The sequence below is a fragment of the Anomaloglossus baeobatrachus genome, chromosome 8 (genome assembly GCF_048569485.1).
Source record: "Anomaloglossus baeobatrachus isolate aAnoBae1 chromosome 8, aAnoBae1.hap1, whole genome shotgun sequence".
Classification (NCBI taxonomy): domain Eukaryota; kingdom Metazoa; phylum Chordata; class Amphibia; order Anura; family Aromobatidae; genus Anomaloglossus; species Anomaloglossus baeobatrachus.
The window spans coordinates 15625702-15651993 of NC_134360.1; the positions used below are offsets into that span (position 1 = coordinate 15625702).

The window sequence follows — 26292 nt, forward strand, 5'->3', positions numbered from 1 at the left end:
GAATGTTCTGTGCTATGAATGTCTCCGTTCCTCGCCCTGGTCGTTCACCTCGCCCTGGTCGTTCACCTCGCCCTGGTCGTTCACCTCGCCCTGGTCGTTCACCTCGCCCTGGTCGTTCACCTCGCCCTGGTCGTTCTCCTCGCCCTGGTCGTTCTCCTCGCCCTGGTCGTTCTCCTCGCCCTGGTCGTTCTCCTCGCCCTGGTCGTTCTCCTCGCCCTGGTCGTTCTCCTCGCCCTGGTCGTTCTCCTCGCCCTGGTCGTTCTCCTCGCCCTGGTCGTTCTCCTCGCCCTGGTCGTTCTCCTCGCCCTGGTCGTTCTCCTCGCCCTGGTCGTTCTCCTCGCCCTGGTCGTTCTCCTCGCCCTGGTCGTTCTCCTCGCCCTGGTCGTTCTCCTCGCCCTGGTCGTTCTCCTCGCCCTGGTCGTTCTCCTCGCCCTGGTCGTTTGTTCTCCTCGCCCTGGTCGATCGCTCTCCTCGCCCTGGTCGTTTGTTCTCCTCGCCCTGGTCGATCGCTCTCCTCGCCCTGGTCGATCGCTCTCCTCGCCCTGGTCGATCGCTCTCCTCGCCCTGGTCGATCGCTCTCCTCGCCCTGGTCGATCGCTCTCTTCACTCTGGTCGTTCGTTCTCCTCGTCCTGGTCGATAGCTCTCCTCGCCCTGGTCGTTCGTTCTCTTCGCCCTGGTAGATCGCTCTCCTCGCCCTGGTCGATCGCTCTCCTCGCCCTGGTCGTTCGCTCTCCTCGCCCTGGTCGTTCGCTCTCCTCGCCCTGGTCGTTCGCTCTCCTCGCCCTGGTCGTTCGCTCTCCTCGCCCTGGTCGTTCGTTCTCCTCGCTCTGGTCGTTCGTTCTCCTCACCCTGGTCGTTCGTTCTCCTCGCCCTGGTCGTTCGTTCTCCTCGCCCTGGTCGATCGCTCTCCTCGCCCTGGTCGATCGCTCTCCTCGCCCTGGTCGATCGCTCTCCTCGCCCTGGTCGATCGCTCTCCTCGCCCTGGTCGATCGCTCTCCTCGCCCTGGTCGATCGCTCTCCTCGCCATGGTCGATCGCTCTCTTCGCCCTGGTCGTTCGTTCTCCTCGCCCTGGTCGTTCGTTCTCCTCGCCCTGGTCGTTCGTTCTCCTCGCCCTGGTCGTTCGTTCTCCTCGCTCTGGTCGATCGCTCTCTTCACTCTGGTCGTTCGTTCTCCTCGCCCTGGTCGTTCGTTCTCCTCGCCCTGGTCGTTCGTTCTCCTCGCCCTGGTCGTTCGTTCTCCTCGCCCTGGTCGATCGCTCTCCTCGCCCTGGTCGATCGCTCTCCTCGCCCTGGTCGATCGCTCTCCTCGCCCTGGTCGATCGCTCTCCTCGCCCTGGTCGATCGCTCTCCTCGCCCTGGTCGATCGCTCTCCTCGCCCTGGTCGATCGCTCTCCTCGCCCTGGTCGATCGCTCTCCTCGCCCTGGTCGATCGCTCTCCTCGCCATGGTCGATCGCTCTCTTCGCCCTGGTCGTTCGTTCTCCTCGCCCTGGTCGTTCGTTCTCCTCGCCCTGGTCGTTCGTTCTCCTCGCCCCGGTCGTTTGTTCTCCTCGCCCCGGTCGTTTGTTCTCTTCGCCCCGGTCGTTTGTTCTCTTCGCCCCGGTCGTTTGTTCTCTTCGCCCCGGTCGTTCGTTCTCTTCGCCCCGGTCGTTCGTTCTCTTCGATCCGGTCGTTCGTTCTCTTCGCCCCGGTCGTTCGTTCTCTTCGCCCCGGTCGTTCGTTCTCTTCGCCCCGGTCGTTCGTTCTCTTCGCCCCGGTCGTTCGTTCTCTTCGCCCCGGTCGTTCGTTCTCTTCGCCCCGGTCGTTCGTTCTCTTCGCCCCGGTCGTTCGTTGTCCTCGCCCCGGTCGTTCGTTGTCCTCGCCCCGGTGGGTCGTTGTCCTCGCCCTGGTGGGTCGTTGTCCTCGCCCTGGTGGGTCGTTGTCCTCGCCCTGGTGGGCCGTTGTCCTCGGCCTGGTTGCTAGTTCTCCTCGCCCTGGTGGGCCGTTGTCCTCGCCCTGGTCGTTCATTCTCCTCGCCCTGGTGGGCCGTTGTCCTCGCCCTGGTCGCTCGTTCTCCTCGCCCTGGTCGTTCACAAGGTTAACAATTGGGTGGCATTCCAGATTATCGTGTCCATCAGTGCTCGGAACAGGAAGTGCTGTCATAGGCACGCAGGGGCAGGGCTGTTAATATAAGGGTTTTCCCATAGTACAATGTTCTGCACTAGTGGGCCATGGCCAATCACTGTGCAGGGAATTGCAGCAAGGTTCATGTCAATGGGACTGACTGCAGCTCCTTGCATGACTGAGCGTCCTGGTGCAATGAAAACCTAGAAGTGGTCAAACCCCCCATATACTGTCCTAATTTTATGAGATGGAAATAACCCTTTAGATGCTGAATTTGTGACTGCACACTATATACAGGGGTAGATATAAGACGAGTTTTCCCTGCACCTACAGGGCTGGTTTAAACAACCACAAAGTGGCCGTATTTTATTGTCCATGTGGCACCACGGGGGTGAATGCGTGCGTGGCATAAGAATAATAATCGTATTGATTTATCCACAGATTTGTGACTCGGTCGGACTGGCCAAGCAGATTGCTCTTCATGCCGAGCTGGTAAGTGACCGTCCGCTCCTCGCAGTCTTTCTTTATGGTTTCTTTACAAAAACCCTACATCATCTTATTGATGTCTTCAAGGATCGGAGGGCTTCAGAGAAGCAGAAAGAAATTGAGAAAGTGAAGGAAAAGCAAGAAAAAGAAATCAGCAAACAGAAACAGATAGAAAAGGTAAATGGGGCGTATTGGTGTCGGCATATAGGGGGTCTGAAGTGTCACAGCCAGGTGGTCTGGAGAAAGAAAGTGCGCCTTTTTGACCCCAAAAATGGAGCGTACCCAGTCTTTGAACTGTTTGCCGTTTGCACTTAAGTTTTCCTGACTTGAATAAAATACAGAAAACAAGGACATCTCTGGGAGAAAAAAGCCGATCCTTTTTCTAATCTCCTTAAAGCAGGGGTGGGGAACCTTTTTACTATCGGGGACCATTTGGAATTTTCTACCGACCATCAGGGGCTGCACAAATTTATCAACTTGAAAACCACCCTACTATATTTGGTGAGGCTGGGGCATGTACATCACAGGTGAGGCTGGGGCATGTACATCACAGGAGAGGCTGAGGGCATGTACATCACAGGAGAGGCTGGGGGCATGTACATCACAGGAGAGGCTGGGGGCATGTACATCACAAGAGAGGCTGGGGGCATGTACATCACAAGAGAGGCTGGGGGCATGTACATCACAAGAGAGGCTGGGGGCATGTACATCACAAGAGAGGCTGGGGGCATGTACATCACAAGAGAGGCTGGGGGCATGTACATCACAAGAGAGGCTGGGGGCATGTACATCACAAGAGAGGCTGGGGGCATGTACATCACAAGAGAGGCTGGGGGCATGTACATCACAAGAGAGGCTGGGGGCATGTACATCACAAGAGAGGCTGGGGGCATGTACATCACAAGAGAGGCTGGGGGCATGTACATCACAAGAGAGGCTGGGGGCATGTACATCACAAGAGAGGCTGGGGGCATGTACATCACAAGAGAGGCTGGGGGCATGTACATCACAGGAGAGGCTGGGGGTATGTACATCACAAAAGAGGCTGGGGGCATGTACATCACAAGAGAGGCTGGGGGCATGTACATCACAAGAGAGGCTGGGGGCATGTACATCACAAGAGAGGCTGGGGGCATGTACATCACAAGAGAGGCTGGGGGCATGTACATCACAAGAGAGGCTGGGGGCATGTACATCACAAGAGAGGCTGGGGGCATGTACATCACAAGAGAGGCTGGGGGCATGTACATCACAGGAGAGGCTGGGGGTATGTACATCACAAAAGAGGCTGGGGGCATGTACATCATGACCCAGCCTCTCTTATGATGTACATGCCCCAGCCACTCCTGTAATGTTGGCTGGTGCATGTACATCACAGGAGGGACTGGGGCACTGACATCCCTGGCAGTAGCACAAACAGCACTGGCAGTAGAATAGACAGCACTAGGGGTGCACGGAGAGCACTGGCGGCGGCACAGAGAGCACTAGGTGTCAGCACTTGGGGAGCATAGGGCACGGACAGCAGTGGGGGGGGGGCACAGACAGCAGTTGCGTTTACAGAGTTCTGTGTGCCACCCCCAGTACTGGGAGATGGCACAGAGCACTGGGGGGTACAGAGCACTTGGGAGCACGGACAGCATAAGGGGGGCACGGAGAGGACTAGGGGACACGGACAGCACTGACCGTGGCATGGACAGCACTGGTGGCGACATGGACCGTATTAGGTGGTGCGGACAGCATTGGGGGGCACGGACAGTACTGGGGGAGCTTAGACATCACCAGGGGGCTACAGACAGCACTGAGGGGGTCACACAGCACTGGGGGTACACACAGTGCTAGGTTGTACACACAGTACTAGGGGGCACACAGCACTGAGGGGGTGTACATAGTATTAGGGGGTACACAGCACTGGATGGGGGTCAGTGATGTGTTGCGTACTCACAGCACTAGGGAGGAGGAGTCACACAGCACAGTTCTGGGAGGCATGTACAGCAGGGAGGACGGTAAATCCGCTGCACCTCTTCTTATGTGACAGGGGCGCAGCTTGATTCTTACCTCATCCACAAGCTAATCCCTGAGCACGCTAGCACAGGCCGGGGTTGAGCCTAGAATGTACGGGCTGCAGTCAGGTCCCAGAAGGAGCCCGTACATTCTAGCATCTACCCACAGGTCAGAGTGCGTGCGCTTCCTCAGATCCTAGCACTGCGGTCCCCGGGAATGTATCTGGGGGCTGCATAAAAGCCGGAGGTCCCCCCCACCCCCTCCCTGCCTTAAAGGAATCAGATTTATCAGATTGTATTGGAAATAGTTGAATTGACACTTTGTACCCGAAAAAAGTAAAAAAATTAAATCCGTTGTTTCAGGACTTGGAAGAGCAGAGTCGTCTGATCGCGGCTTCCACCAGACCCAACCAGACGGGCGCAGAAGGACATTTTGTTGTTCTCGGTGCCAATCAATCAGAGGATGGCGACCACAGCGAGGAAGCGAAAAAGAAAGGGGAGTCAGAGGCGTGAGACTGGACACGAGCAGAGACTCCTCGCCAGAACGCTCCTGCTCATCCGTGGGCACAAGAAGCTCGAGACAAGACTTGTGACTCTTGTGGTTTTGGACGCCTTCGCTCGTGTCGGCAGCGGAGCGTTACTCCGGCCGTGGATCGTGGACTGGGGATTTCACTTGGGTGGAATCTTAATATTTTTTTTTTTTGTAAGAAATCCTAAGAAACAGACGTCAGATTTGGGGTCTGAGTGGTTTTGGTTTTTGTCTTTATATTTACAGTCTTTTTTTCCAGAAATCGACCCCATTCTGCTTTTTTACTCTTTCGCTGTTGGTCGGCATTTCTTATTGTTTGTTTACTGAGCGGGTTATCGTATCCTAAGGGTAGAATATCCAATTCATAGCAGGCAACATGGCTCTTAACGATCAAAAAGACAAATAAATAGAAAACGGTAAAGGGGGGCTCCCATCTGGGACATTTATAGCTGATCCTCTGCATATGCCATAAAGATCTGCCCGATATGGGACCTGAATCACTCTGGAGGATGGGGGCACATTTTGTGCCAAGGTAAAAAAGCCAGCGGCTGTGCACGGTCCACTGAGTAGGTGGCTGTGCATGGGTTGCACATGGATAGGTGGCTGTGCATGGGTTGCACGGGGGTAGGTGGCTGTGCATGGGTTGCACGTGGGTAGGTGGCTGTGCATGGGTTGCACGTGGGTAGGTGGCTGTGCATGGGTTGCACGTGGATAGGTGGCTGTGCATGGGTTGCACGTGGGTAGGTGGCTGTGCATGGGTTGCACGTGGGTAGGTGGCTGTGCATGGGTTGCACGTGGATAGGTGGCTGTGCATGGGTTGCACGTGGGTAGGTGGCTGTGCATGGGTTGCACGTGGGTAGGTGGCTGTGCATGGGTTGCACGTGGATAGGTGGCTGTCCATGGGTTGCACGTGGGTAGGTGGCTGTGCATGGGTTGCACGTGGATAGGTGGCTGTGCATGGGTTGCACGTGGATAGGTGGCTGTGCATGGGTTGCACGTGGATAGGTGGCTGTGCATGGGTTGCACGTGGATAGGTGGCTGTGCATGGGTTGCACGTGGGTAGGTGGCTGTGCATGGGTTGCACGTGGGTAGGTGGCTGTGCATGGGTTGCACGTGGGTAGGTGGCTGTCCATGGGTTGCACGTGGGTAGGTGGCTGTGCATGGGTTGCACGTGGGTAGGTGGCTGTGCATGGGTTGCACGTGGGTAGGTGGCTGTCCATGGGTTGCACGTGGGTAGGTGGCTGTCCATGGGTTACACGTGGGTAGGTGGCTGTGCATGGGTTGCACGTGGGTAGGTGGCTGTCCATGGGTTGCACGTGGGTAGGTGGCTGTCCATGGGTTGCACGTGGGTAGGTGGCTGTGCATGGGTTGCACGTGGGTAGGTGGCTGTGCATGGGACACTTTTACTACCCATTACTGTTGGAATCCAAAATGATTGTGCCCAATATTCCAATAAATTATGACACGTACGCTAGTCCTCGGTAGGCTTATTCCTCTATTGCTTCATTGGGGGACAGAGGATACCATGAGTGTGCCAGTGTTACTATATGCACCGGTCTACTCCAGTGTGCCAGTGTTTTTATATGCACTGTCTTCTCCAGTGTTTCTATGAACCTGCCCACTATCCAGTGTGCCGGTGTTTCTGTGTTCCACCTGTCTACTCCAGTGTGCCGGTGTTTCTGTGTTCCACCTGTCTACTCCAGTGTGCCGGTGTTTCTGTGTTCCACCTGTCTACTCCAGTGTGCCGGTGTTTCTGTGTTCCACCTGTCTACTCCAGTGTGCCGGTGTTTCTGTGTTCCACCTGTCTACTCCAGTGTGCCGGTGTTTCTGTCTTCCACCTGTCTACTCCAGTGTGCCGGTGTTTCTGTGTTCCACCTGTCTACTCCAGTGTGCCGGTGTTTCTGTGTTCCACCTGTCTACTCCAGTGTGCCGGTGTTTCTGTCTTCCACCTGTCTACTCCAGTGTGCCGGTGTTTCTGTGTTCCACCTGTCTACTCCAGTGTGCCGGTGTTTCTGTGTTCCACCTGTCTACTCCAGTGTGCCGGTGTTTCTGTGTTCCACCTGTCTACTCCAGTGTGCCGGTGTTTCTGTGTTCCACCTGTCTACTCCAGTGTGCCGGTGTTTCTGTGTTCCACCTGTCTACTCCAGTGTGCCGGTGTTTCTGTGTTCCACCTGTCTACTCCAGTGTGCCGGTGTTTCTGTGTTCCACCTGTCTACTCCAGTGTGCCGGTGTTTCTGTGTTCCACCTGTCTACTCCAGTGTGCCGGTGTTTCTGTGTTCCACCTGTCTACTCCAGTGTGCCGGTGTTTCTGTGTTCCACCTGTCTACTCCAGTGTGCCGGTGTTTCTGTGTTCCACCTGTCTACTCCAGTGTGCCGGTGTTTCTGTGTTCCACCTGTCTACTCCAGTGTGCTGGTGTTTCTGGGATCTTGTCCACTATTCGGTGTGCCAGTGTTTCTATATGCACAGTGTGCTGGTGTTTCTGGGATCCTGTCCACTGAAGACAGATGCATATAGAAACATTGGCACACTCATGGTATCCTGTGTCCCCCAATGAAGGCTCCGAGAGAGATTTTGCAGTGAGTACCCAAAATCTTCTTATGTCTTACGATGACATGTGGCAGCTGAATAGTGCACCGAGGCACATGTCCATTAATAAATCACTCCAGAGCTCCCGTCACTTAGCCTGGAGTATAAAATGTATAAAATGCCAGCCTGGATGAATGGGGGCCCCTCTTTTTGCAGTTTGTTTATTTTAATTAACCAGTTCTCGAAGGGCAACACTTTCTTGATACTTCTGAAAGTTATGGAATTCTCCCCGGACCTTGCGCAGCACAAAGAGCCCTAAATTCCTATTCTTGACTGGAGAGCGGTCCCTTTCCCTAGAGGTGAATGGGAGCTGATCTATGATGCTTTCGCTAGTTTTTGGAGAGGTCTTGTGTGAGCTTCTACAATATTTGACAGCGTTCACATGGGTTGGAAATGCGGCAGATTTTTGCTCAGGATTGCAGTACGATCCGTGCTGACCTGGGGTGCAGATTTTGGCGCAGGATTGCAGTACGATCCGTGCTGACCTGGGGTGCAGATTTTGGCGCAGGATTGCAGTACGATCCGTGCTGACCTGGGGTGCAGATTTTGGCTCAGGATTGCAGTACGATCCGTGCTGACCTGGGGTGCAGATTTTTGCTCAGGATTGCAGTACGATCCGTGCTGACCTGGGGTGCAGATTTTGGCTCAGGATTGCAGTACGATCCGTGCTGACCTGGGGTGCAGATTTTGGCGCAGGATTGCAGTACGATCCGTGCTGACCTGGGGTGCAGATTTTGGCGCAGGATTGCAGTACGATCCGTGCTGACCTGGGGTGCAGATTTTGGCGCAGGATTGCAGTACGATCCGTGCTGACCTGGGGTGCAGATTTTGGCTCAGGATTGCAGTACGATCCGTGCTGACCTGGGGTGCAGATTTTGGCTCAGGATTGCAGTACGATCCGTGCTGACCTGGGGTGCAGATTTTGGCGCAGGATTGCAGTACGATCCGTGCTGACCTGGGGTGCAGATTTTGGCGCAGGATTGCAGTACGATCCGTGCTGACCTGGGGTGCAGATTTTGGCGCAGGATTGCAGTACGATCCGTGCTGACCTAGGGTGCAGATTTTGGCGCAGGATTGCAGTACGATCCGTGCTGACCTGGGGTGCAGATTTTGGCGCAGGATTGCAGTATGATCCGTGCTGACCTGGGGTGCAGATTTTGGCGCAGGATTGCAGTACGATCCGTGCTGACCTGGGGTGCAGATTTTGGCGCAGGATTGCAGTACGATCCGTGCTGACCTGGGGTGCAGATTTTGGCGCAGGATTGCAGTATGATCCGTGCTGACCTGGGGTGCAGATTTTGGCGCAGGATTGCAGTATGATCCGTGCTGACCTGGGGTGCAGATTTTAATATTTGCAGTAAGTCGATTTTTTGTTGCAGATTTTCGCCCCCGATTTCGTCTTTTCTATCTAATGCCACAAATCCTCAGCAGAATTCGCCTTTTTCTCCGGTGGATTTTTTTCGTCCTTACCCTGTTTTTTGCTCTCGTCTCCACCTTTTATAGAACGGCCGGTCACGTCCTTCATCCCTGGAGGGCGATTTTCATACATAGACGTATTTATCATGAGCCAAATTTCCTTTTCCTATGTCTGTGATTTGGATGATGAACCTAAGACTTATTTTCTATGTGAATGTAACCTTTTGCACTAATCTTTGTAAATAGTTTAATAACTAATTTAAAGGGGCCGTCCAGGATTAAATAATGTATTCCCCAGAAACAGCGCCACTCTTATTCATAGGCTGAGTCTGGTATTGCAGAATAGTCGCATGCAGCTGAGCTGCAGTACCAGATATCACCCATGGATTAATGTGGCGCTGTTTCTGGTGAGATAATTAACCCCCGCCTGTTTTTCTGATTTTGGACGACCCTTTTAAGTCACGTTTGACAAGGGAATTTTATGACTGTTTTCAAGTGGAAGAGTCGATATCAGTTGGGGACGTACAGACGGATTGGGGGGGGGGGATTTGCTTCTTGTATGATTCATTACTCTGGTGGTAAAAGTGGTTTGTAATATTTGTAAATTGATCAACGTATTTGTACACGTTTATAGACCACCAGGGGTCGGACATATTTAAAGGGTTTGTCCCGATTTGAACAATCCAAAAATAGTCACTTGGCTTCTTTTGGCTTTAAAGGGAAATGTCATCAGAAAATGACTCTGGTTTTATGTCATGTGTCAGGTTTTTTAAGTCTGATTTTTTTTTTTCTCATATTACTTTCAATTTAATAATAATAAAAAAAAAAATCTGCAATTTTCACATTGGCCACTAGGCTCGACATTAGGTTTGTACTTCACATGGACATTGGTAGCAATAGGTGGATTCAGATTTGTTTTTTATGGAAGTGTTATCTACACAAGTTCACATCAGGATGAAAGGCATTCTACAAAAGGAGGAGGAGGTGAGCTGTGACATCACCTATTGTGAATGGTGGATCCTGTGTTTATGTACTGTATATTGAGCTGTTATCAGTCATTGTACAGGAAGAGGAGGAGGTGAGCTGTGACATCTGTTGTGAATGGTGGATCCTGGGATCTAATGTATCAAGGAGATACTAGTCATTGTACAGGAAGCGATCGTGAGCTGTGATTCACGTTATACAGGAGGATGAGGTGAGCTGTGATATCACATATTGTGAATGGTGGATCCATTTTTATCTATTGTATAGAAGTGTTATCAGTCATTGTACAGGAGGAGGAGGAGGAGTAAGTGAGCTGTGACATCAGCTATTGTGAATGGTGAATCCTGTAATATATACTGTATGTAGAGCTATTATCAGTCATTGTACAGGAAGAGGAGGAGGTGAGCTGTGACACTTATTGTGAATGGTGGATCCTGTGATCTACTGTATAGAGGAGATACCAGTCATTGTACAGGAAGAGATCGTGAGCTGCGATTCACGTTATATAGGCGGAGGAGGATGAGGTGAGCTGTGATATCACATATTGTGAATGGTGGATCCATGTATATCTATTGTATAGAGGTGTTATCAGTCATTGTACAGGAGGAGGAGGTGAGCTGTGACATCAGCTATTATGAATGGTGGATCCTGTGATATCTACTGTATGTAGAGGGGTTATCAGTCATTTTACAGGAGGAGGTGGTGAGCTGTGATATCACATATGCGAATGGTGGTCCCATGTTATCGACTCTATATAGAGGTGTAATCGGATATTGTACAGGAGGGAGAGTAGGTGAGCTGTGATAACATAGGATCCACCATTGCCAATAGATATCACTGCTCATCTCCCCCTGTACAATGACTGATAACACCTCTATATAGCTCAGGATCTACCATTCCCAAGTGGCGATGTCACAGCTCACCTCCCCCTTTTTCCTGTGCAAGAACGAATAACACTTCTATATACAGTAGATAACACAGGATCCACAATTCACCATAGATATCTACTACATATAGTGGTGTTATCAATCATTGTACAGGAGGGTGAGGAGGTGAGCTGTGACATCACCTATTGTGAATGGTGGATCAGTTATTGCAGTCCTGTCTGATATGTAACCTAAAAAAACGTTTTTGAACAATAGGTTACTTTTCTGATGACAGATTCCTTTTGCTATAGACCCATTACATTATCCAATCTATTAACTTAGCAGCAAAAGATTCAGCGCAGCTTTATTGCATGACATCTGTGGTCCCTGTGGAGTCCGGTGGGCGGAGCTACTGACTGATTTTTGTAGGAGTCTGAGCATTTTAAGATCTTAGCGTAACTCACAGCACCGCTCACCCCAAGATATTCCTATAGTTATAAACTGTGACTTTCATATTCTCTAAGTTGTGCCTCTCCTGTGATTATAGATCTACAACTTCTGCAGATTTCTGAATCTTCCCGGCGCACTGTCAGGATTCTCTGGTCGGGTGGTGACAGCGGACAGTCAGATGACTGTGTGTGTATGCAATTTGCATAATTAGGGCCACATTCTGACTAGACATGTGCAGCCTCGCTGGTTACAAGGGAGTTGAGCGAGACTGGAGCACTGGAAAATCCTGACAGCGTACAGTGTGCGCACTGTGAGGACTCAGATGTATGAGTGTAGACTCATACAAGAGTAACTGTAGACTTTCATCCCAAACCTGAAAAAAAACCCTTTAAAGATGCTCTTATTTTAGGGACTTTTTATTATTGACTGAAAAGCCTTATTTTGGGTCTTAAGATGCAGGAAGAAAATATTTTGGCTGATCCGATATGTCACAGACCACGACGTCCCGTCATTGAGGCACATTACACTGCCCGCCTCGTGCCTCATTCGTTGCTTAGTCTCGGAGGACTGTAGTCTGCACTCACTTGCCATCGCACTGATTAGCCGGAGTCGGGCGTTCCGTTCCAGATCTTCTCTGCAGTAATATACACAGTGTAACAGTTACATGATGAGCCGTGCCGGTCATCCCCGACAGTGAGACACGGCACCCCAAACCCCCCCCCCCCACCCCCCCGACAGTACGACAACGCCGGCCTCCCCCCCCCCCCCGACAGTATGACAAGGCCGGCCGCCGCCCCCCCCCCCCCCCCCGACAGTACGACAACGCCGGCCTCCCCCCCCCCCCCCCCCCACAGTACGACAACGCCGGCCTCCCCCCCCCCCCCCCCCCCCGACAGTATGACAAGGCCGGCCGCCCCCCACCCCACCCCCACAGTACGACCACGCCGGCCGCCCCTCCGACAGTACGACCACGCTGGCCGCCCCTCCGACAGTACGACCACACTGGCCAGCCGCCCCCCCCCCGACAGTACGACCACGCCGGCCGCCCCTCCGACAGTACGACCACACTGGCCGCCCCCCCCCAGACAGTGCGACCATGCCTTGTGACTGAAGTGTGTGCAGTTTGTATATAACACTAAATAGATGATAATTTTTAAGACTGTGGCTCCTTCCCGAGGTTCTCTGCACTGTATGTATCTGTTATATGTGGTGACGGCACAAGAAAGCGTTTTACTAAACTGACTGCCTGGATTTATTTCTTTACGTTTCATTTTCTTTTGTTTACAGAATCTCTTCCTTATTTTACCTCTTGGTTTTACGTATCCCAGGACGAGCGGCGCACCATGCCGGGGGAGAAAAAAAATAATAATAATTTTGCCAGAGTCTCGCTGTAGCCACCCAGTGGTTGATATAACTTACAGCCGGCAAAATAAAAACTGAAAAAGAGATGGTAAAGGGCGGACACACGAGTGACCTGTGCTGCGGACATCTGTATCTGATGCTTGCACTCGGTTGGGTTATGATGTTGCATTTATTCCCAGGTCATCACTGCTGCTGTCGTAGCTCCCCTCTCGTCACTGCAGTCTCCTCCCTCCCCTCACTGCTGTCTCCTCCCTCGCCCCCCCTTCCCCTCACTGCTGTCTCCTCCCTCGCCCCCCCTTCCCCTCACTGCTGTCTCCTCCCTCGCCCCCCCCTCCCCTCACTGCTGTCTCCTCCCTCGCCCACCCTTCCCCTCACTGCTGTCTCCTCCCTCCCCCCCTCCCCTCACTGCTGTCTCCTCCCTTCCCCCCTCCCCTCACTGCTGTCTCCTCCCTTCCCCCCTCCCCTCACTGCTGTCTCCTCCCTTCCCCCCTCCCCTCACTGCTGTCTCCTCCCTTCCCCCTCCCCTCACTGCTGTCTCCTCCCTCGCCCCCCCTTCCCCTCACTGCTGTCTCCTCCCTTGCCCCCCCACTCTGTCTCCTCCCTTGCCCCCCCCACTCCCTTGCCCCCCCCACTCCCTTGCCACCCCCCCACTCCCCTCACTGCTGTCTCCTCCCTCGCCCCCTCCCCTCACTGCTGTCTCCTCCCTCGCCCCCTCCCCTCACTGCTGTCTCCTCCCTCGCCCGCCCCCTCCCCTCACTGCTGTCTCCTCCCTCGCCCCCTCCCCTCACTGCTGTCTCCTCCCTCGCCCCCCCACTCCCCCACTGCTTTCTCCTCCCCCGCCCCCCCACTCCCCTCCCCGCTGTCTCCTCTTTCCCACTTCCCTCCCCCCACTCCCCTCCCCGCTGTCTCCTCCCTTTCCCCCCCACTCCCCTCCCCGCTGTCTCCTCCCTTGCCCCCCCCACTCCCCTCCCTGCTGTCTCCTCCCTTGCCCCTCCCCTCCCCGCTGTCTCCTCCCTTGCCCCCCCACTCTGTCTCCTCCCTTGCCCCCGCCCACTCCCCTCCCCGCTGTCTCCTCCCTTGCCCCCCCCACTCTGTCTCCTCCCTTGCCCCTGCCCACTCCCCTCCCCGCTGTCTCCTCCCTTGCCCCCCCCTCACTGCTGTCCCCTCTTTGCCCCCCCCCCCACTACCCTCACTGATTTCTCCTGTGTTGTGTAGTAATAACGCAGCACCTTTGCCTGGTGCGATGTGACGGTGACATTCGGACCCCGCTCTGCTCTCGCACTGGTGCCCGGTTGGACATTTCTGGTGTAATCGCTTTCACTTATTTCAGCAGAATTCCCTCGTTCTCGACCGCGTCCAATATTAATGTAGATGCATTTTATTGTCCTGATGTAACAATTACAGACGTGGAATCTGCACAATTAGCAGCAAAACGTCCTCTTCCTCTGATACATTTTAATCGTTAACAGAAAGCAAATTTTATTTTTTTGTTTTGTAAATATTCAGTCCATAGAAGTCGTTTTCTCTTGAGGCGGCGGCAAAGACCCAAAAAGTTTCATATTTTTTAAAGGTTGAACTAAGACATAATCCATCGGCGCCGATCTGTCACCAAACGACATATTGACCTAGAGGAAGGCAAAACCCTGTAAGGAAGGTTCAGTCTCTGGGACCCCAACAATTCGAGGCCCCTCACTTATCTGTTCTTGGCTTTTGCATTGTCGTTTTCCATAGAGGTGACCAGAGCTGGATAACCGCCATTCACAAGGCTAAGCGCACACATTCTCTGCAGCAACGGCGGCTTGGCAATTGGACACAAAGTTTTCTTTAATGACCAACTGATCGATGATGCAAGTAAAATGGATCCTCCGAAAAAGCAAAAATGACACTGACCGGCTGGATTCTCTGCTCCCATCAATAAGAAAGGTAATCAGACAGTAGGCGTCCGTCCGTCCGGTGAATGTTCGGCTGCTGGCGGAGCCCGCGGCACGTCCCTTCATAATGACGGATTTTCACCAGCTCCGCACAAAGTTACCTTGTCCAAACAGATCGTATTCCTTGTAGAGGATATAATCTCGTAAGCGATTGGGCAGCGGCAGAAAGGACATAAACACCGGACAGCGCAGATGAAGCCGCCCCATGCACCGCCGGATCTTCAGGCGGCACAAGTGCTTCAAGGAGCGCGGATTGGCTGCAAAAAGGAAAGAAAACTGGAAATGTCCTGTCCAGAATATGTGTGTTCCCCTTTCGGTTACCATTCCTGCATAACAATGTATCATGTTCCCTTTTGCATTTTTTTAAGGGAGTATCATACCCCCAACACTGTGTATCGATAGGGCACTTTAGCTCTGAGTGCCATGGGGTACGATCCATAGGGCACAGTGGCTCTGAGTGCCATGGGGTACAGGGTCAGAAGCCCATAGGGCCCGTTCACTATAGTTACATCTATAAAGGGGGACTTCTTGGCAATTCTAACTCCATATAGTGCTCAGTCTTGAAGTTTGGACCAAGTAGAAAAAGAAGGGAATTTTGTTTACTTACCGTAAATTCCTTTTCTTCTAGCTCCTATTGGGAGACCCAGACAATTGGGTGTATAGCTTCTGCCTCCGGAGGCCACACAAAGTATTACACTTTAAAAAGTGTAACCCCTCCCCTCTGCCTATACACCCTCCCGTGCATCACGGGCTCCTCAGTTTTGGTGCAAAAGCAGGAAGGAGGAAACTTATAAATTGGTCTAGGGTAAATTCAATCCGAAGGATGTTCGGAGAACTGAAGACCATGAACCAAAAGAACAATTCAACATGAACAACATGTGTACACAAAAGAACAACAGCCCGAAGGGTACAGGGGCGGGTGCTGGGTCTCCCAATAGGAGCTAGAAGAAAAGGAATTTACGGTAAGTAAACAAAATTCCCTTCTTCTTTGTCGCTCCATTGGGAGACCCAGACAATTGGGACGTCCAAAAGCAGTCCCTGGGTGGGTAAAAGAATACCACAATAAAAAAGAGCCGAAAAAACGGCCCCCTCTTACAGGTGGGCAACCGCCGCCTGAAGGACTCGCCTACCTAGACTGGCGTCTGCCGAAGCATAGGTATGCACTTGATAGTGCTTCGTGAAAGTGTGCAGACTAGACCACGTAGCTGCCTGACACACCTGCTGAGCCGTAGCCCGGTGCTGCAATGCCCAGGACGCACCCACGGCTCTGGTAGAATGGGCTTTCAGCCCTGAAGGAAGCGGAAGCCCAGAAGAACGGTAGGCTTCGAGAATCGGTTCCTTGATCCACCGAGCCAAGGTTGACTTGGAAGCCTGCGAACCCTTACGCTGGCCAGCGACAAGGACAAAGAGCGCATCTGAACGACGCAGGAGCGCTGTGCGAGACACGTAGAGCCGGAGTGCTCTCACAAGATCCAAAGAGTGCAAATCCTTTTCACACTGGTGAATTGGATTAGGGCAAAATGAAGGCAAGGAGATATCCTGATTGAGATGAAAAGGGGATACCACCTTAGGGAGAAAGTCCGGGACCGGACGCAGAACCACCTTATCCTGGTGAAACACCAGGAAGGGGGCTTTGCATGACAGCGCTGCAAGCTCAGACACTCTCCGGAGTGATGTAACTGCCACTAGAAAGGCCACCTTCTGCGAAAGACGTGATAGAGAGACATCATGCAGCGGCTCGAAAGGTGGTTTCTGAAGAGCCGTTAGCACCCTGTTAAGATCCCAGGGTTCAAGCGGACGCTTGTAAGGTGGGACTATGTGGCAAACTCCCTGCAGGAACGTGCGGACCTGCGGAATCCTGGCTAGACGCTTTTGAAAAAACACGGAGAGCGCCGATACTTGGCCCTTGAGAGAGCCGAGGGACAAACCCTTGTCCATTCCAGATTGTAGGAATGAAAGAAAAGTGGGTAAGGCAAACGGCCAGGGAGAAAAACCGTTATTAGCGCACCAGGATAAGAAGATTTGCCAAGACCTGTAATAGATCTTGGCGGACGTTGGCTTCCTGGCCTGTCTCATAGTGGCAATGACATCCTGCGATAACCCTGAAGACGCTAGGAGCCAGGACTCAATGGCCACACAGTCAGGTTGAGGGCCACAGAATTCAGATGGAAAAACGGGCCTTGTGACAGCAAGTCTGGGCGGTCTGGAAGCGCCCACGGTTGACCCACCGTGAGATGCCACAGATCCGGGTACCATGACCGCCTTGGCCAGTCTGGAGCGACGAGAATGGCGCGACGGCATTCGGACCTGATCTTGCGTAACACTCTGGGCAGCATCGCCAGAGGAGGAAACACATAAGGCAGTCGAAACTGCGACCAATCCTGAACTAACGCGTCCGCCGCCAGAGCTCTGTGATCCTGAGACCGTGCCATAAATGCCGGGACTTTGTTGTTGTGCCGTGACGCCATGAGATCGACGTCCGGCGTTCCCCAGCGGCGACAGATCTCTCGAAACACGTCTGGGTGCAGAGACCATTCCCCCGCATCCATGCCCTGACGACTGAGAAAATCTGCTTCCCAGTTTTCTACGCCCGGGATGTGAACTGCGGAGATGGTGGAGGCTGTGGCTTCCACCCACTGCAGAATTCGTCGGACTTCCTGGAAGGCTTGACGACGGCGAGTGCCGCCTTGGTGGTTGATGTATGCGACGGCAGTGGCGTTGTCCGACTGGATACGGATCTGCCTGCCCTCCAGCCACCGCTGGAAAGCCAATAGGGCTAGATATACTGCCCTTATCTCCAGAATATTGATCTGAAGGGATGACTCTATCGGAGTCCAGGTTCCCTGAGCCCTGTGGTGGAGAAAAACCGCTCCCCACCCTGACAGGCTCGCGTCCGTGGTGACCACAGCCCAGGTTGGGGGTAGGAAGGATTTTCCCTGCGATAGAGAATTGGGAAGGAGCCACCACTGAAATGACGTCTTGGTTGCAAGGGAAAGAGAGACGTTCCTGTCGAGGGAAGCCGACCTCCTGTCCCATTTGCGGAGAATGTCCCATTGGAGTGGCCGAAGATGGAATTGCGTGAACGGGACTGCCTCTATAGCTGCCACCATCTTCCCCAGGAAGTGCATGAGGCGCCTTAAGGGGTGTGACTGACTCCGAAGAAGTGATTGCACCCCTGCCTGCAGAGAAAGCTGTTTGTCGCTCGGAAGCTTGACTACCGCTGACTGTGTATGAAACTCCATCCCAAGGTACGTCAGTGATTGGGTCGGTGTCAACTTGGATTTCGGGAAGTTGATGATCCACCCGAACCGCTGGAGAGTCGCCAGAGCGACAGAATTTGTTGACACGCCACCCGAGACGGGGCCCTGACTAGGAGATCGTCCAAGTAGGGAATCACCGAGTGGCCCTGAGAATGCAGTACCGCCACAACGGATGCCATGACTTTGGTGAAAACCCGTGGTGCTGTCGCCAAGCCGAAAGGCAATGCCACGAACTGGAGGTGTTCGTCCCCGATGGCGAAACGCAGGAAACGTTGATGCTCGGGTGCGATCGGTATATGGAGATAAGCATCCTTGATGTCGATCGATGCTAGGAAGTCTCCTTGTGACATTGAGGCGATGACCGAGCGGAGGGATTCCATCTGGAACCGTCTGGTTCTCACATGTCTGTTGAGTAGCTTGAGGTCCAGAACGGGACGGAATGACCCGTCCTTTTTTGGCACCACGAACAAGTTGGAGTAAAATCTGCGACCACGTTCCTGAAGGGGAACGGGGATCACAACTCCTTCCATCTTTAGAGCGGCTACTGCCTGAAAAAGTGCGTCGGCCTGAGCGGGGGGCGGAGAGGTTCTGAAGAAGCGAGCCGCAGGACGAGAGCTGAACTCTATCCTGTAACCATGAGACAGAATGTCTCCCACCCATCGGTCTTGAACATGTGGCCACCAGGCGTCACCAAAGCGGGAGAGCCTGCCACCGACCGAGGATGCGGTCAGGGGAGGCCGAGAGTCATGAGGAAGCCGTCTTGGAGGCAGTGCCTCCTGCGGCCTTTTGTGGGCGAGACTTGGATCGCCACGCATAGGAGTTCCTCTGGCCTTTCTCCGGCCTGTTGGACGAAGAGGATTGGGGCTTGGCGGAGGGACGAAAGGACCGAAACCTCGATTGTATTTTCCGTTGCTGAGGTCTCTTAGGTTTGGACTGGGGTAAGGAGGAATCCTTTCCTTTGGATTCCTTAATAATCTCATCCAATCGTTCGCCAAACAAACGGTCGTCAGAAAACGGCAAACCGGTTAAGAACCTCTTGGAAGCCGAGTCTGCCTTCCATTCGCGCAGCCACATGGCCCTGCGGACTGCCACAGAGTTAGCGGATGCTACAGCTGTACGGCTAGCAGAGTCAAGGACTGCATTCATGGCGTAGGATGAAAAGGCTGACGCCTGAGAGGTCAAAGACGCAACTTGCGGAGCAGAATTACGTGTGACAGCATTAATCTCAGTCAGACAAGCCGAGATAGCTTGGAGTGCCCACACGGCTGCAAAGGCTGGGGCAAAAGACGCGCCCGTGGCCTCATAGATGGACTTCACCAAGAGCTCTATCTGTCTGTCAATGGCATCCTTCAGGGATGAGCCATCTGCAACCGATACCACGGATCTAGCCGCCAATCTAGAGACTGGAGGATCCACCTTGGGACAGTGAGCCCAACCCTTAACAACTTCAGATGGAAAGGGGTAACGCGTGTCAGTGAGGCGCTTAGTAAAGCGCTTGTCCGGGACCGCTCTGGGCTTCTTGACAGCGTCTCTGAAGTTAGAGTGATCGAAAAACGCATTGCGTGTACGTTTGGGGAACCGAAACTGGTGTTTCTCCTGCTGAGACGCCGACTCCTCTACAGTAGGAGGCGGAGGTGAGAGATCCAACACCTGGTTGATGGATGAGATAAGATCATTTACTAAGGCGTCCCCTTCAGGTGTATCAAGGTTAAGGGCGACGTCAGGGTCAGAGCCCTGAGCTGCGACGTCCGCCTCGTCCTCCAGAAAGTCCTCAAGCTGGGATCCCGAGCAACGTGAGGAAGTCGGGGAAGATTCCCAGCGAGCCCGCTTAGCCGGTCTAGGACTGTGGTCCGGGCAGGAGTCCTCCGCCTGAGACCTAGGGGCCAACCTGGGAGCGCGCTACGGCGCGGACCGAGAGGGGCCTGGAGGCGACGAGCCAACAGGGGCCGGGGCCTGTGAAAGGACCGGTCTGGACTGCAAAGCCTCTAGCAGCTTAGAAGACCATTTGTCCATAGACTGAGCCATGGATTGTGAAAGTGACTCAGAGAGTTTCTCAGCAAAAGAGGCGAACTCTGTCCCTGCAGCCTGGTCAGGGGGAGCAGGGGGGTCTACATGAGCCGAGGGGCCCACCAGTGTCCGAGGCTCCGGCTGAGCAAGTGAAACAGGGGTCGAACATTGCTCACAGTGAGGGTAGGTGGAACCCGCAGGTAACATAGCCCCACAAGAGGTACAGGCCGCAAAAAAACCCTGTGCCTTAGCAGCTTTGCTCCTTGTGGACGACATGCTGTTGTCTCCTAGGAGAGTGATCACTGAGGGTATATGGGAAAGGGGTATACAGCCCGACCGAACAGATATATATATATATATACACGTATCTATTCCGGCACCCTAGGGGGACCAGCACCGGGTGACCGGTGTGGCTTACCGACCGCTAACAAGCGGAGTGTGTCCTCCAGATTCCCTGCCTTAGATCCCCCGGAGCTGCAGAGCTGTTCACTGAGAATCCTCCACCGGCAGAATGCCAAAAAAATGGCTGCCGGAGCTCTCAGGGGAGGAGTGGAGCCGTGGGCGGCGCCAGGAAAATGCGGGAATCTGGGGTCCCCACAGTGATCAGTGAGGGGGGAGGAAAACATGCAGGATGCTCCAGCCCTCACATCCGACGTCAGGTTGGTAATCCCGCCCTTACCCCTGACAGGCAGGCCCGGGGGCGGGATTTTTGCGACTAGGGCGCGATGAAGCCGGGGACTAAATTTGAGACCGCGCCCGACAAGCAGGCACGGTCGGCGCGGAAGTCCACCGGCCTTCTCAATTCAGCAGCTGCCGCGGCTTCCGGGAAGAAGGTGCACTCCCTGCACAGTCCCCAATGGGGACACAGAGTACCTTTGAGTGGCAGGGCCCGGTCCCTGAGGTTGAAGAGGCTCCGGTCCGGCAGGTTCCCACAGGGGCTGCGGAGGGAGCACGGTCCCAGTAAATGGATGACCGCTTAGGATCCCACTTCTCCCAGAGCCGCTAAGGGATGGTGAAGGAGACGGCATGTGGCTCCAGCCTCTGTACCCGCAATGGGTACTTCAACCTTAACAACACCGCCGACGTAGTGGGGTGAGAAGGGAACATGCCGGGGGCCCCGTGGGGGCCCTCTTTTCTTCCAACCGACATAACTAATATGAGAATGCATAAGTGGATGTGTGCCTCCTTCCACACAAAGCATAAAACTGAGGAGCCCGTGATGCACGGGAGGGTGTATAGGCAGAGGGGAGGGGTTACACTTTTTAAAGTGTAATACTTTGTGTGGCCTCCGGAGGCAGAAGCTATACACCCAATTGTCTGGGTCTCCCAATGGAGCGACAAAGAAAAACCCCACTATAAGGCCCCTTTCACACGTCAGTGATTCTGGGACGTTTGTGCTTTTTTTTAAACGTACCAGAATCACTGACATACGCAGGCTCATTATAATGAATGGGTCTGCTCACACGTCAGTGATTTGTCACTGCACGTGTCTCCGTGCGGCGTACCCGCGTGTGCGTGATTGCTGCAGGAGACATGTCCATTTTTTTCTGGCATCACTGATGTTCCACGGACCACGCAGTGGTGTAGTCCGTGAAACACGTGCCAGAAAAAAACGTGCTTTTAAAATAAAAAACATTTTAACTCACCCGGCGTCCAGCGATGTCCTCTGCAGCCCGTGCAGCCTGCTGCTTCTGTGCCGGCTGATTACTGTCGCGCATATTCATTATGCGCGACACAGCCGACCCGGAAGCAGCTGCTGCGGTGGTCACCGCCGGCCGGATGCTGCGTCGCGGGAGGATTCAGCACTATGGACAGCGGGAGCGGGCGCAGGTGAGTGAATCTCTAAGTGCAATCACGGGCCACGGAGAACGGAGCTCGGATTGCACTTAGACAACCCACGTGTGTCGTGATTTTCGGCACACGCAGGGACATGTGCGTGCTTTACACGCCAGTGAAAAACGTCTGTGTTTTTCACTGACGTGTGAAACGGGCCTAAGACGTAAGGAACAAATAAAGAAAAATATTTACCCTTAAAGGTGATAAGAAGTGTTAAAGGAAACCTGGAAAATACCATTTACCTGCAGATCTGGGGTTCATCAGCAGGTAAATAGTTAAAATGATGGCCGACCGCTTTACTGAACATGCAGCTACCAAGAGAAAATGAACTTATTTCCTCCCAGGAGCCGCCGGCTTTCAATCATAGGTGCGAGCACGGAGCAGTTACAGCCCCCACTCGCTATACTGAGCGGTGGCTCTAAGCTCCAGCAGCCTGAATGACGGCTCGTAGCGCAGCACGAGCTTAGAGCCACCGCTCAGTATAGCGAGTGGGGACTGTAATCACGCTGTGCAAGGCCCCGTGATTGAAAGCCGGCGGCTCCTGGGAGGACGTAAGTTAATTTTCTCCCGGCAGCTGCACGTTCAGTAAGGAGCATGAACATCGTTGTGACGCTGTGCACCACCCCCATGATTGAAAGCCAGCGGCTCCTGGGAGGACGTAAATTCATTTTCTCCCAGTAGCTGCACGTTCAGTAAGGAGCATGAGCATCATTGTGACGCTGTGCACCACCCCCATGATTGAAAGCCAGCGGCTCCTGGGAGGACATAAGTTAATTTTCTCCCGGCAGCTGCACGTTCAGTAAGGAGCATGAGCATCATTGTGACGCTGTGCACCACCCCCATGATTGAAAGCCAGCAGCTCCTGGGAGGACGTAAATTCATTTTCTCCCAGTAGCTGCACGTTCAGTAAGGAGGACGGGCAGCATTGTAACTCTGTTCACCTGCAGATTAACCCTTTTGTTTGCAGGTAAATATCGTTTTCCGAGATGACTGCTTCACTGTAAAGGTTAGGTGGGTCAACGTTAATAGGGTTTGGTATTATTTTTTTTCTTCCTCCTTCTACTTTGTCCGCGCTCCCTGAAGACACCCCAGTTACTTACTTATGATGGAGTGAATTTCAGGCCACAGCTTCTGCTTTATCAGAGTGTCTCGGAGCTTGGAGCAAAGGTCCACCCGGTCCACGTAGTCCATCATGACCCGAACGACGTTCCCGGAGAGGTGCCGGAGCCACGTCAGGGTGATGACCTCACAAAACTGAGAACGTGACAGATAGGGGGGGGGAGATGTGGTGAAATAAACGTTTGGAACATGATCAGCGTTATTAGTGCCCAACGGTATCTGTCGTTGTGAACGGCGTCTGCACCATGAGCCACTGGATGTAAGATGTGGGGAGACAACTTTTTTTTTAACTGTTTGTTTCTTTACACCTTAGAAATGTGGATCTGTAAAAGGTTTCACATTTCAAATGTTATTAAACCTGATGAGGCTGGTGTGCTTACTTTGAAAATTCCAAAGCGGAACGGCCATTTAATCCTGATATTAAAAGTGACCATTAGGCCGGAGTTCCACTTGCGAGACTCGCACGAGTCATACACATCGGTATCACCCGGCACGGCCGCACGCTCCCTGGACACGAGCGCCTCAGCTGCATGGAAATACATGCACCAGACCCGCTCCTGTCCGGAGAGCGTGCGGGAGCGCAGGGTGATACCGATGCGAGACTCACACGAGTCATATGCAAGTGGAACCGTACCCAAATAATGACACTAGGAACAGAAAAACACAGGATTACGCAGCCTTCTCTTCTGAAATGAAGTTTCACAGTAAGTACTCCAGTCTCATCAGGTCTAAGATCTATGTAGTTATTTATTTAGTATGTATTCACTATGAAAGGCAAATTGGCAACGGAGTATAAGCAAAGAGCAGTCGTTATCCCTCCTACATCCTAAGCATAGAGAGGAAATTTAGAGATGGGGGGTCCCTGCTTGGAGAACCCCTTTAACTGTCTGATGGCAATATTTATTTACCACCTCCCCTATCCTCTGTAGCGTCATTTATCTATCGTCCTGACTGGGGACGTCATCCAGTAATCTCAGAATATAATTTAAAATTATATTTAGGAAAAATATTTTCAATTTTGGTGGAAAAGAAAAAACTGTAAGAGCTCGAGTGTTCTGACGTGTGCCCTTCACCTACCGCCTACACCCCAAATACAAAAGGAGATCTCTCTATGGGGATATGGAGATATTCAGGTCCAAAAATCCACATAAAAAACCCCAAAAGATTCTGCCGCATATATATATATATATATATATATATATATATATATATATATATACTAGAAGGTGGCCCGATTCTACGCATCGGGTATTCTAGAATTTACGTATTGTGTAGTTCATGTATGATTTTTGTTATATATATATATATATATATATATATATATATATATATATATATATAGAGAGATGTTGTTGTCTGTAGTTACCAAGTGTTTGTGTAGGCGCTGTACATGTTCTGGGTGTTGTCTGGGTGTGACGGGGGGTGAGAGCGGTGTTGTATGTGTGTTGCGTGTGTTGCGTTGTTTGTGGAGCGCTGTGTGTCTGTAGCGTTGTGTGTGTGTTGCGCAGTTTGTGTGTGTGTGGTGTGTTTTGGGGGGAGGTATGTTTTGTGCAATGTGTGTGTTGTGCGGTATGTGCGTATATTTGTGTGTGCCGCGGTGTTTGTGTGTTGGGTGTTGTGTGTGTGCAGCGTTGTCTGTGTGTGTGGGTGTCTGTGTAGGGCAGTTGTTTGTGGTTCCCAGTGTGTGTGTGGTGTGTTGTGCAGTGCGCGCGCGTGTGTGTGTGTGTGTGTGCATCAGCCTCTCTTCTCTCAGCCTACCTCTCCCAGCCTCCCTCCTCCCAGCCTCCCTCAGCATCAGCCTCCCTCTCCCAGCCTCCCCAGCATCAGCCTCCGCCAGCATCAGCCTCTCTCCTTCCAGCCTCCTCCAGCATCAGCCTCCCTCTCCCAGCCTTCCCCAGGATCAGCCTCTCTCCTCCCAGCCTCCGTCCTCCCAGCCTTCCCCAGCATCAGCTTTCCCCTCCCAGCCTCCCTCAGCATCAGCCTTCCCCAGCATCAGCCTCTCTCCTCCCAGCCTCAGCCTCTCTCCTTCCAGCCTCCCCCAGCATCAGCCTCTCTCCTTCCAGCTTCCCTCAGCATCAGCCTCCCCTTCCCAGCCTTCCCCAGGATCAGCCTCTCTCCTCCCAGCCTCCTTCCTCCCAGCCTCCTTCCTCCCAGCCTCCCTCAGCATCAGTCTTCTGCTCCCAGTCTCCCCCAGCATCAGCCTCCCCATGCATCAGCCTCCACCAGCATCAGCCTCTCTCCTTCCAGCCTCCCCCAGCATCAGCCTCCCCTTCCCAGCCTTCCCCAGGATCAGCCTCTCTCCTCCCAGCCTCCTTCCTCCCAGCCTCCCTCTCCCAGCCTCCCTCAGCATCAGCCTTCCGCTCCCAGTCTCCCCCAGCATCAGCCTCCCCAAGCATCAGCCTCCACCAGCATCAGCCTCCACCAGCATCAGCCTCTCTCCTTCCAGCCTCCCCCAGCATCAGCCTCTCTCCTTCCAGCCTCCCCCAGCATCAGCCTCCCGTTCCCAGCCTTCTCCAGGATCAGCCTCTCTCCTCCCAGCCTCCTTCCTCCCAGCCTCCCTCTCCCAGCCTCCCTCAGCATCAGCCTTCCGCTCCCAGTCTCCCCCAGCATCAGCCTCCCCAAGCATCAGCCTCCACCAGCATCAGCCTCCACCAGCATCAGCCTCTCTCCTTCCAGCCTCCCCCAGCATCAGCCTCTCTCCTTCCAGCCTCCCCCAGCATCAGCCTCCCGTTCCCAGCCTTCTCCAGGATCAGCCTCTCTCCTCCCAGCCTCCTTCCTCCCAGCCTCCCTCAGCATCAGCCTTCCCCTCCCAGTCTCCCCCAGCATCAGCCTCCCCAAGCATCAGCCTCCACCAGCATTAGCCTCTCTCCTTCCAGCCTCCCCCAGCATCAGCCTCCCCAAGCATCAGCCTCCACCAGCATCAGCCTCCCTCATCCCAGCCTCCCCCTCCCAGCCTCCCCCAGCATCAGCCTCTCTCCTCCCAGCCTTCCCCATGATCAGCCTCTCTGCTCCCAGCCTTCTCCAGCACGCCGTGCTCCTCTGCCGACACTCACACACCCGATCGCATCCACTCACACACACCCGATCGCATCCACTCACACACACCCGATCGCATCTACTCACACACACCCGATCGCATCCACTCACACACACCCGATCGCATACACTCACACACACCCGATCGCATACACTCACACACACCCGATCGCATCCACTCACACACACCCGATCGCATATACTCACACACACAGACACTGACGATATCGCACATACGCGCTTATACTCACAACATCCGGGGATATCACATGCTTCTGGCCATGTGATCCTCCGGCAGGTCCTGGAAGATCACAACAGCAC

The 26292-nt window shown here is 53.5% G+C and overlaps 3 protein-coding genes across 3 annotated transcripts in view; 2 read left to right on the top strand and 1 right to left on the bottom strand.

Annotated features, from left to right (window-relative positions):
* Window positions 1-12662, top strand: part of APPL1 (adaptor protein, phosphotyrosine interacting with PH domain and leucine zipper 1) — a 42562-nt gene extending 29900 nt beyond the window's left edge. Inside the window, exons 13-15 of the mRNA XM_075321043.1 lie at window positions 2544-2594; window positions 2676-2765; window positions 4952-12662. Of these exons, the coding sequence (XP_075177158.1) occupies window positions 2544-2594; window positions 2676-2765; window positions 4952-5101 (291 nt within the window). The 3' untranslated portion in view covers window positions 5102-12662. The remainder of the gene's footprint in view (window positions 1-2543; window positions 2595-2675; window positions 2766-4951) is intronic.
* On the top strand, window positions 6665-12662 carry LOC142249604 (uncharacterized). Its single transcript, XM_075321324.1, has 2 exons — window positions 6665-6918; window positions 6956-12662. The coding sequence occupies exons 1-2, from the start codon at window positions 6665-6667 to the stop codon at window positions 7614-7616; spliced, it is 915 nt and encodes a 304-aa protein (XP_075177439.1). The 3' UTR covers window positions 7617-12662.
* Window positions 12663-13976: 1314 nt separating this feature from the next.
* The window catches only part of ASB14 (ankyrin repeat and SOCS box containing 14), a 51111-nt gene continuing 38795 nt past the window's right edge, over window positions 13977-26292 (bottom strand). Inside the window, exons 9-10 of the mRNA XM_075321325.1 lie at window positions 22917-23070; window positions 13977-14970 (exon numbers count right to left, since the gene is read on the bottom strand). Of these exons, the coding sequence (XP_075177440.1) occupies window positions 14792-14970; window positions 22917-23070 (333 nt within the window). The 3' untranslated portion in view covers window positions 13977-14791. The remainder of the gene's footprint in view (window positions 14971-22916; window positions 23071-26292) is intronic.